This window comes from Stegostoma tigrinum, chromosome 31, assembly GCF_030684315.1.
Source record: "Stegostoma tigrinum isolate sSteTig4 chromosome 31, sSteTig4.hap1, whole genome shotgun sequence".
Classification (NCBI taxonomy): Eukaryota; Metazoa; Chordata; class Chondrichthyes; order Orectolobiformes; family Stegostomatidae; genus Stegostoma; species Stegostoma tigrinum.
In genome coordinates, this window is record NC_081384.1 from 30,062,921 (window position 1) to 30,074,681 (window position 11,761).

General features: G+C 40.6%; 1 protein-coding gene across 8 annotated transcripts in view; it reads left to right on the forward strand.

Moving 5' to 3' along the window:
- gpatch8 (G patch domain containing 8) overlaps nucleotides 1–6,308 on the forward strand; it is a 180,479-nt gene extending 174,171 nt beyond the window's left edge. For all 8 annotated transcript variants that reach the window (XM_048560351.2, XM_048560352.2, XM_059638891.1 and 5 more), the window contains one exon: nucleotides 210–6,308. In XM_048560351.2, coding sequence (XP_048416308.1) covers nucleotides 210–4,122 — 3,913 coding nt within the window. In that variant the 3' untranslated portion in view covers nucleotides 4,123–6,308. The remainder of the gene's footprint in view (nucleotides 1–209) is intronic.
- The last annotated feature ends 5,453 nt before the right edge of the window (nucleotides 6,309–11,761 follow it).

Genomic DNA, 11,761 nt, shown 5'->3' on the forward strand with positions numbered 1-11,761 from the left:
TGTAATTTCAGAAATTTCTGTTTTTATTTCAAATTTCTAGCATTTGCCATTTTCCCTGTTATCTCTTGCTATTTGTGCTTCTCATTGCTTTAGCACTTGATGCCTGTGATTTTTAATGGTCTAAAATGAATTGCTCATTTTTCTTGAAGCTAAAATGTCACTCAGTGTCAGCAGTATTAGTTTACTTGTTTTCTTTTTCTTTTGTCCAGCGCTCCAGGAAGTGGTCCAATGTTCAGAGCGACAACTGTGGCAGTTGATGAAGATGCTAATGACAGAAATGTTCTTGGTGCAAGTGATAGCAGTGGAAGAAAGACAAGTGGATCCGCATCACCATCTGTTAACAGGAGTGTATCTGACAGTGTCTCGGGAGATAGGAAAGGAGAAACTGACAACATGGGTCATTGCATTAGTGGCAGCTCTGCTGGTTCAGGTCAGAGCAGCCATCCAGTACAATCTTTTAGTATCAGTCAGCTTAAGAACAATTCTGGCACTCCCTTACAGAAACTAGGAGTTTCATTTTCTTTTGCAAAAAAGGTCCCTGTCAGGCTTGACGTTTCAGCTTCAGTGTTCAGTGATGTTGCAGAGGAGCCAAATGAATCTGAAACAGCAAATCCTGATGACAAGGTGTCCTCTGGTCAAGGATCACCAAAGTCAATGGAGGTTGAAGCTGTAGCAAACTCTGATAAGGCTGAAGGGGCGAGTCAATCAGAAAGTGATAATGACTCCATGAACAGTACCTTGTCAAAGTTGAAAAAGATGATGAAAAAAGATGAGGATACTAATCAGCCAGAACCCGAGTATTATCACTACATTCCCCCAGCACATTGTAAAGTAAAACCTAATTTTCCATTTCTTTTGTTTATGAAAGCTACAGAAGAGTCAAATAAGTGTGGCAACAAGGATATAGAGACTCCAAAAAATAGCCCAGATGCACAAAATAATTTGAAGCCTCAGGAAAACAAAGGAAGAGAAACTGAGACAGCTACTGTGCCGCAGGACAAAGATACTGCCAAGCAGGCAACAAATGCAGAGCCTGATAAAGACATGAAATCTCTTGAAACCATGAGCAAGGAAAATTGTGAGACCACACCAGCAAAGCCAAGCGTTTGTGAAGCAGGAAACCAAAATAGTTCAACAAATAAAGAAGTCCTGAATGGACCCAAGCAGCCAACTGGGCCCTTTTTCCCAGTCCTAAGCAAAGATGAAAGTACCACACTTCAGTGGCCCTCAGAATTGCTGATGGTTACAAAGAGTGAACCATGTATCTCTTATAGTTGTAATCCCCTCTACTTTGAGTTTAAATTGGCTCGGAACAGGGATGCTAAAGGCAAAAACAAAGAAAAAGATCCAGATAATTCACTTATGCAGAATTTTGATCAAGATTCGCAGGACAAGTGTAGCATAAACACCAGTAAAGCTGCATTGAAACCAACAATAAGTGACACTGATACTAAACCACAAGAACAACCTTCCCTGAGTGCAACAAAATCTGAAGCCCAAGCTGAAGAAGGTGACAGGAACACAAGTAACAAAGGCAAGAGCATGAAATTACACAAGCATAAAAAGAAAAAGAAGCACAAAAAATCTGGCAAACATTTGAAAGAGAAAACAAATGAGAAAAAAGATAAACAAAATGATGGCGAAGCACGTGATGGGAATTCAAAAAAAAGGAAAAAACGTAAACGCAAGAGTAAAAACATAAATGAGAAAAGCAAAGACACTGCTATAGGACTTTCAGTGCAGATGGCTACAATAAAGTTTATTGAGGAAAGCAGTCATGTACAGAAGAAAAGGCGCAGGTCACAAGATGATTTGGAACGTACACCTGCTGCAGTTGAAGGTAGTAGTAGAAGCAGAAGCAGTAGCAGTAGCAGTAGAAAGGAGGATTGTTCTCAGGAGCCCAGTAGCAAAAAGCAGAAAACAGGTGCCTGTAGTGAATTAAGGAAAAGGACATCTGGTCAGAAAGAAAGCCGAACTAGGCATAGGAGCAGACAGAGCAGCAGAGATGAAGAATCTGATAGTTACGATGAATCTCACAGAAAACGTTCAAGACAAAAGTCCTCCTCCCAGTACAGTGATGATTATGATTCAAGAAGTGACAGAAGCTACTCCAGTAGATCAAGGAGACGTCGGTCATCATCCCACCGATCATCGCGTAGATCATATTCATCTGGATCTGATGTTTCCTCAGACTCTAGCAGGTATAGTTGTCGAAGGAGCTATTCTGATTCTTACAGTGACTACAGCGATAGGTCACAACGTCGTTCTAAACGATCTCATGATTCAGATTATGACTACAGACGATCAAGACACAAAGGGAAAAAGCACAAATACTCTTCGTCAGATGACGATTACAGACGAAGTAGAAGCAGATCGAGAAGTAACAGCAGAGGACGGACCCGAACTCGAACGAGAACCAGGACCATCAGTAGAACACGAAGCCGAAGTAGAACTCGCAGCAGTAGCCATAGCAGGAGCCGAAGCAAGCGGCGTAGTCAAAGTGCAACACAGCGAAGCTGGAAAAGGAGCCGGAGCTATAGCCGCAAACGTAGTGGTAGCACTAGGCACTATAGCTCAAGAAGATCTGCTTCAAGAGACAAAGGATCACACAGCCATGATAGCTCCAGTGATAGACGGTCTAGTCGAAGAAACTCCAGTAGGTCATTTTCAAGAGATCGGGTCTATCGGTCAAAATCTCCCTGTTACAGCAGAAGCAAAGGATCAGGGAAAAAAGATGACCTTTTGAAAAAGGAAGAAAGCAAAGAGGATGGCATAAAACCAGGCAGTACTTTACCTAGAAATCCAAGTAGTGCCACTGCCAGTACAGGAAAAATGGATTTAGAAGATGAACCAACACAAGAGGAAAGGAATTCCTTAACGGCTAAACAACTGTTGGAAAAAATTCAGTCTAAAAAGGTAGAAAAGAAATCTGAAACAAATAGTGAAGCCACATTAGCTCCTAATAAAGTAGGAATTAAACTAAAAGATCCCCCTCAGGGTTATTTTGGGCCTAAACTCCCCCCAGCTTTAGGCAATAAAGCACTGCTTCCTTTAATAGGAAAACTACCTACAATCAAAAAGCCTGCAACAAAAAAAATGGAGGATTTTTGCTTGGAAAAAGGGGACAAGGAAGAGGAACAGTTTCTAGCTGAGCCTAAAGAAATGAAGGAGGAGGAAATAAGTCAGCAAATAAATTGGAGTGCACATGGAGAGATTCCAATTGGAGAAGAAAAGTCTGAAAGCGAAGAAGTGTCAACTGTAAGTGAAAAAATCCAACCAATTTTGTGTCAAACTCAGTTTGTTCACAAAGGATTCAAATTGGAATCCCAAACCATCTCAGATACCTACATTTCTGATGTGACCACGCAGGTTGAAATCATCAAAGAATCTTCAGAATTAGGACCACCAGATGCTGGTGAAACTGTTATGATGCGTTTTGCACCAGATCCAGAGCCATTCTCCAATTATATTCCACAGGCTGAAGTGCAGGAAATTGATGACGAATCCCAAGAGGATGCCGATTCATCAGTGGCCCCGCTTGATAGACAGCCGATAACATTCACCCCTGAAGAAATGGAAAAGTACAGTAAACTACAACAGGCAGCTCAACAACACATCCAACAACAGCTTCTAGCTAAACAAGTGAAGACTTTTCCTACCTCAACTGCTTTAGCTCCTGCTCCAGCTCTCCAACAATTTCATATTCAGCAACCAGCAGCAACAGCAACATCCATCACCACTGTTCACCATGCTATATTACAGCATCAAGCTGCAGCAGCTGCTGCTATGGGAATTCATCCACATGCACACCCACAGACTCTGGCACAAATCCATCACATACCCCAGCCTCACCTGACTCCCATTTCACTGTCACACATCACACCATCTATTTACCCTACGCATCCTGCCACTTTTCTGACCAGCCATCCAATACATATTATACCTGCGTCCGCTCTCCATGCAGGCCCCCTAGCTCTCCATCCTGTCCCCCATGCACTCTATCCTGCTCTCTTTGCTCCTCGCCCAGCAGGAGCAGGCGCTTCTGCTCTTCATCTTCATCCTTTACTCCATCCTATCTTTTCAGGACAGGAGCTTCAGCATCCCCCCAGCCATGGCACTTGAAGCAAGCTACAGCGAGTGAAAAGATTAGCATCTGACTTCATTTCACTAAATAAGTCTACCAGCAGTTAGTTTGGTATGAAAATGCTACATAGCTGCATTACAGACTGATCCTTTTTTCAACAGCCAAAGAGTTCAGGCTCAGGCCCAAGAATATATTGCAGAGTTTGTATGCTTGTAATATCAGGGATTCCCATGTTCTTTTATTTTAAGAAAAATGTAAGAATCGATTATGTGGATGTCCCAAAACTCTTAAGTGCATTACTAATCAAGAGACAAGGTTAAGCATCTTAATTATGACAGAATGCACCAATATTATATTCAGTGGGTTGGCCTCCTCTTACCCCATTTCTAACACCCATCTTAGTGCAAAAAGAAGTGCATATCCGTGTTAATCTGCTCCACGTCAGTCTGCTTCCATGTTATAGAATCCTTGTAATGTATACATTGATATGATAGTAAGTCGTTTTAGGCTGGTTTTGTTGAGTGGTGCAAGGATTCTGATGGATATTGAAACTGAGCCACTCCTTTAACCTCTGGTTAGTGATGGCTAAAAATATAACCATGAAAAATAAAACATGGTTTAAATTCTGACATTTATAAAGTAAATAATTGGCACCTGTGGAGGTCATACCTCAATGTGGTTTGCCAAAGAATTCCTGGGGAGAGTAAAGCCAAGAAGAGGAGTCTGTATGTAATTGCCCTAATAAGCTCTGCATAGTCGCTTCACTGGTTTGGATTGTGATTGAGAGAATGCAGTTTTTAGGGCCCTGATATATTGGAATGAAGAATGGAGAAACCTTCTTGTGACATCTCAAAAAAATTACATTAGTTTTAGATAAGCTAGCTTTGGTATACAATGGAGTTTGGAGAGATGTGTAAAATCTTTACGAGAACAGGTCTATTTCCATTGCTGTTGTAAAATTCAACAGTCTTTGTATAAGTTGTAGCTTATAATTTAAAAATGTGGAAAGAATTGCACTGAACTCTGTACAGGTGATGCTGCTTTTGTAGGTTCATCCAAAACAATGACATACATGCAGAGTACTGCAATAATATTTTTTAAAACTAAATTCATTTGGTTTCGTGGTACTGTTCTAACATACTGCTTTGTGTAAATATGTTTGTAGGTTAAGCAATCCTTGTAAAGGTAAATGTCCTATGTTTCTGTTTACACAGAATCTAAGCATGTATATTTTACCAAAACCCATGTATTTTTTGAAGTTTTTATGTACTGTAAATGTAAAAATTCTTGAGGTTTGGTTTATTTTCAGTTTTGCATTTACAAAGTATTCAGTAAAAAAAAGCAACTCTGCAAAAAGTGGTGTTTGGGAGAGTCTGTTGAATCTTTAAGCTAAGGGATACAGACACAGAATGGACTGAAAGTTCGATTTTAAATTATAACTGATTAGGTTAGATTAACCAGTAGCTACTGTGTTCATTTATTTTTAAAAACGATGAGTTAATTTTGTTTTTAAGTAACTAATGCCATGGAAAGCATTTGACACGGTAATAAAATCATTTCTCATTTACATTAAGTTTTATTTCCAGACCAATCAAACATCTGTTCTGATTATCTGCTTAGTTCAGAAAGGTTGAGTATGTTGAACTCACTGGGTTACCTTTGGTGGCCTAGTTTCACTCATGGTACTTCACCACAGTTCATGTGCTTTACTTTTAGGAAAGCCTTTCCTACAATTTCAACATAAAATAATGTCATGAATGCCTGGATGTCTGAAAAGGCTCTACCGTTTGAGAGTTTATTACACTGGTGAATGCAAATCAGAGCTATATTTACATAATTAAATCAAACTGAATTTTTCATCATTATGATCCAGGTTAATTTACTTCACATCCATTTTATAGCACACATCTAGTGGGGGCTTAAGTGTGTTTGCATTTCAAATTATGTTGCTGTGCTTGTGCTTGACACAGTAATTTGAAATGCTCGTGCTGTCTTGCAATATGCATGGCAAAATAAATTGAATTTGTTTTAAATTCATGTTTCAAATTCAGATATAGTAGATATTATAAATGGCTTGCATTTGGATTGAGATAAGCATTTACCAGGTGATTCAGTATTTTGAAATTTCATATTTTCATCCAGTAAAACCACACTGCCCCCACAATTCTTCAAAACTGATTTAGAAAAAGATGTGCTTGAAGCAATCATATGGCATATATAAGGGAGTGGGGTGGGGGGGGGGGGGGTGTGTGTGTGTGTGTGTGCGGGGAAGTATACTTTTTGAAGACCCTGTGCTGGAGGATGCAAAGAGACTACGATAGCAATATTTCAAGATGTTTGCTTGTTGTTACCAGTCAAATGATATTATGGAGAATACAAATCATTGCAGGCAAATGCACGAAAACTCGTAAGTCTTTGAGAGAGGCTGTCACAAAAGTCCATAAGAAAAGAATGCCTTTTCCTTTGGGAAAATCTACCAATCATCAGTTATGTGTAATTGATTACTTGCATTTGTCATTTGCTTATTATTGAAGACAAAGTAGTCTCCCTTCAGTCTCAGTTCTAATCCTGCAATTATTTTATTCTTTGAGCACAGGTGAAGATGACAAAAAAGGCAAGTAACACTGTTGAGCAGATCATGCCACAGTTTCGGTACACTCTTAATCATGATGTTAGGGTGTGTTTAGTAGGAGCTACGTTTCTTTTGATGACAAATATTTTCCCATGTAGTCACTTCTGTTGATCTTGAGCTTTTCGATTCAGTTCTTTCTCCTAAACACCTCAACACCTTACAAAGCAGCTTCTTGCATCTGTTTTTAAAATGTTATGTAACAAAAACTAGAAAGACGTGTAACTAGCTTATTGCATAAACTGCATATTTTATTTAACTTTCTGTCACAAGAACATGCAGAATATTACTGTACAATAGGAGAAAACCTTTATAACAATAAAGTATGAATAATTTGTGAATTTTGGCTTCATTTATTTGACATTGAATGTTTTGCCACTGCTGTCTTTGCATTTCTTTGCAATGATGGACTTAAAATCTGACCCCAGTCACTAGCAGAATTTAACTGGTCTTCCCAAGTGATAAATTAAGCAATATAGGACAGTTAGAGGGAGAAACTTTACAGCTGTGGACTGGCAATTTTACTGAGTACCAAGGAAGGCTTAATTATTCCGATCATTGCATTGCTACTTCAAAGTCTGTTTAATCTGTAATAACTGCGTTTTGTATTTAGTCATTTTCCTTCTGTTGATGTTATACTTAGTTTTATTTTTTAAACGCTACTCAGTAGCAGTTTGTATGACATTGTTCTTGGAAAGCCAGAACATAATCCATTTACCTAATTCATGAAGGCATGAATTTGAGGAGTGACTTTAAATGGTAGAAGTGTACAGCTGAATATGGTGAATATCAAAATAAAGAGTACATGACTTGGCAAATTTAATTAATTTACTGTATGTTGAGTTTTCTAGATTTATGCTGCAGTAATGGAAAATGTGCAGCATATCAGTTCTCTAGCTGTCTAGATTTGTAATTTCTGCAGGCATTTATTGCCTATTAAGTGGATAGGTATTGAAAGGGATGCACTCAGAAATTTATGGAAACTGACACTCAGCAGCAGTGAGTACAACCTGCAAGATGCAGTGCAGAAATTCACCAAAGATCCTCAGACAGCACCTTTCAGACCCAACCTTTTCCATCTAAAAGAGCCAGGGCAGCTGATACATTGGAACAGTACCTCCTGCAAGTTCCCCTTCAGCCACTCACTATCCTGACTTGGCATTAATTTGCCATTCCTTATCTGTCACTTCATCAAAATTCTGGTACCTAACAGCAGCATTAAGAGCCAAGTTAGCGCATAGACTGTAGCAGTTCAAGAAGATAGCTCACCACGTCCTTCGGACAGGTAATAAATGCTGGCTGGCCAGCCAGCGATGCCCACACCCTATATATGAATAAGTAAAATCTCAGCAAGGCTAACAGCACCTGTGCAGGAAGAAGTAGAATTAACGTTCCAAGTCCAATTTGATTTTTCATCAGATGACTGCTCTGTAAAGACTACGCAGTTTCTATTTTTTTTGTTGAAAGCTGTTTTTACTTTGTATGCAATGTATTTGCACCATTAAAACCTGAAATCTATTTTGCAATAGACCTCAGATGTGTTATGTTTTGAAGATACTAAAACACTGCACTTTTAAAGGTTCACTAGTTACATTTTGAAAATTGTGACTCCTATTATATTTTCAGTATGGATTGGGAATAATTCCCTTTCCCCTCTCCAGTCGCAATAGCGACAGCTTGAATGCTTCCAATATTCATTCTGTCATTGTCTGTTTTGCTTTTGTTGCTGCAGATACATCTCCTTGATGTGAAGAACTTGGTGACAATTTTCTGTGCATCTGTATCGTACTTTTCACATTCATTGGACAGCTCAACATGCAGTCATTGAAGTACTTTTTGAAGTGTAGTCACTGTTGTGGGAAAGGCGGCAATTAATTTACACTCCACAAACTCCCGTAATTGGCAACACAGTAATGACCAGATCATCTGTAATGTTGATTGAAGGATAAATTTTGGCCAAAACACTGGGAATAACTCCTTGCTGGTGCTCCCTAGCACCATGGGATCTTTCACCTCTGACAGATAATGCTTTCAGTTGTTCAATGCTGTCTCAATCCTGTATTAGAGTGTCAGTCTTAATTTGTTGCTCGAGCCTTAGAGTGAGACTTGAAGCTAGAATTTTGTGATTAACTAATTTTGGAGCTGCACAATCTCACTTTAATCTTTGACTTGATTGCAAAATTAAATCACATGATGTGCTTTATAGAGTCACATAACACAGAAGCAGAGCCTTCAGCCCAACTCATCCATGCCAACCAGGTTTCTCAAACTGAACTAGTCTCATTTGTCTGTTTTTGGCCCCTAAACCTGTAAACCTTTCCTGGCCATCCACCTGTCTAAATGCCTTTTACATGTTGTATGTATACCCACCTCTACCATTTCCTGTTACACACACAAACCACAGTACCCTCAGGATATCAAAGTGTGAAGCTGGATGAACACAACAGGCCAAGCAGCATCTCAGGAGCACAAAAGCTGACGTTTTGGGCCTTCGCCCTTTATCGGAGAGGGTTCCAGAATAAATAGGGATGAGGGAGTGGACCGAAGATGGAGAGAAAAGATGATAGGTGGGGAGGGGATAGGTCAGTCCAGGGAAGACAGGTCAAGGAGGTGGGATGAGGTTGGTAGGTGGGAAGTGGAGGTGGGGCTTGAGGTGGGAGGAAGGGATGGGTGAGAGGAAGAACAGGTTAGGGAGGCAGAGACAGGCTGGGCTGGTTTTGGGATGCAGTGGGTGGAGGGGATGAGCTGGGCTGGTTGTGTGATGCAGTGGGGGGAGGGGACAAACTGGGCTGGTTGTGTGATGCAGTGGGGGGAGCGGAGATTTTGAAGCTTGTGAAGCCCACATTGATACCATTGGGCTGCAGGGTTCCCAAGCGGAATATGAGTTGCTGTTCCTGCAACCTTTGGGTGGCATCATTGTGGCAGTGCAGGAGGCCCATGATGGACATGTCATCTAAAGAATGGGAGGGGGAGTTAAAATGGTTCGCGACTGGAAGATGCAGTTGTTTATTGTGAACCGAGTGGAGGTGTTCTGCAAAGCAGTCCCCAAGCCTCCACTTGGCTTCCCCAATGTAGAGGAAGCCTCACCGGGCACAATGGATACAGTATACCACATTGGCAGATGTGCAGGTGAACATCTGCTTAATATAGAAAGTCATCTTGGGGCCTGGGATGGGGGTGAGGGAGGAGGTGTGTGGGCAAGTGTAGCACTTCCTGCGGTTGCAGGGGAAGGTGCCGGGTGTGGTGGGGTTGGAGGGGAGTGTGGAGCAGACAAGGGAGTCACGGAGAGAGTGGCCTCTCCTTCACAAGCTTCAAAATCTTCCCTTCCTCCACTGCATCACAAAACCAGCCCAGCTTGTCCCCTCCTCCCACTCATTTGTCTCAAAGTTTGAAGAGTGCAGGTTTTTTCTTGTCGTTCCTCATAACTCACCCATAGGTGATGGAAAGTTGATAAGATATGGAAACAGTAGGCATGTAGGATTTAGTCTGCTCATGAGAATTTTTAATTGGTTGGATGCATGAACTGTTGCCATCTTACAGTTTCTGTAGTATTTGATGCAAGAGAAAAGTCTCCTGGCTTTGCACTGGACAACTTCTAGGGTGTTTAGATATGACCGCACCAGAGTACTGTGGTTTCAATATGACATCCTCTGACTTGGATTCCATGGATTTAGCTATGCAGTATAGTTCAACATTCTGTTTGTTAGCATGCCTGGTTACTGTGTAGCAGCTTAAGTACCAAGTGTCCCCTCGAATCAACTAAATCCACCTTAAAATTGGGAGAACCAAATTCATGATTCCCTACCCACCCCCCACTGTCAGCCTTCCTGGCCAAGCTAGTGACTGCCATGTTCTGTTATCACAAAGATTTCTTAGTTCCACCAGTGTAACATGGGCCTGCCTCTCTTCCCGGTCAGTCTCTGTTCCATTAAAGAACATGTGAATACCTCCAGAGTCAAATGGTTCAATTTATTCTAGCCAAACTTCTGACTGCCTCCTTCCACTAATTGCATTTCATCAAAACTCCTGATGTCTGTAAATTCATGCACAAAGCCCACCTTTCCTGTGATAATTGTCTTTATTTACTGGCTTTCAGATTTCTAATATCACAATAGAAAAATCTCATCTTTGTTTTAAGTATCCATGGCCTAATTCCCCTCAGAACAATTACCAACAGGCTTATGTGCCCTCTCCAACTCTACCATTTGTGAATGTGGCTTTCGCTTGCCAATAATCACTGGGAGTTCTGCACAATAACTCTGTGCTCCTGCTGGTTGACGTTTTCACTCAGTTTTACTGTACTTTGGAGCAGGGCAGATCTGGGTTTGTAGTTCAAATGTATGGAGTGTAAGGAGCAAATTGCAGTGCAGACACAAATTCAACTTGCAGTAAGCATGGTAGACATTGTGGAGACATGACCATTCTTTTAAAGAGAATTTGGAGAGGTATAACCATCATGATTAAGGGTGAAATTGCTTCCATGATAAACAAGGATACATGAGAGATAATTCAGGCAGTGAAGATGTTATGGGTATGATAGGAAAGGATTTAAGACTACTGGAGCTATGTGTTGGTTCTCTATTAATATCTGTGAAATGATTAAAATGCATGTGTGTACCTGGCGTCGTTCTCTGAGAGTGCATGTATGAGAAGCAATAAGGAGTAGCCATATTAGATACGATAATGAATAATAAACCAGATTTAGTGCATGAATGCTTATCTACATCCAATCAAGATCAGTGCCGTGATTGAAAGGGAGACGGTGAAACTGCTAATAAGATTCCAGATTTCAATAAGCTCGACTTCTACCGATAACACAGGTACTGTCCACGGTGAACTCGGCAAATTGTAATGCGAAAGATCTGTTGGAGGCGTTCAAAAGAGAAGTTGCTACAGAACCAGATCAATATGTGGAAAACTAAGGAGGTCAGAGAGAGCATTAAAACTTTTTTAAAAAAACACATGCTTGAATGAGAAAAGTAGTACATATCTCATTAAAGTCAATGATATAAGGAGCAGTAACTAATGATGAAGCAAAAAAAGTGGTG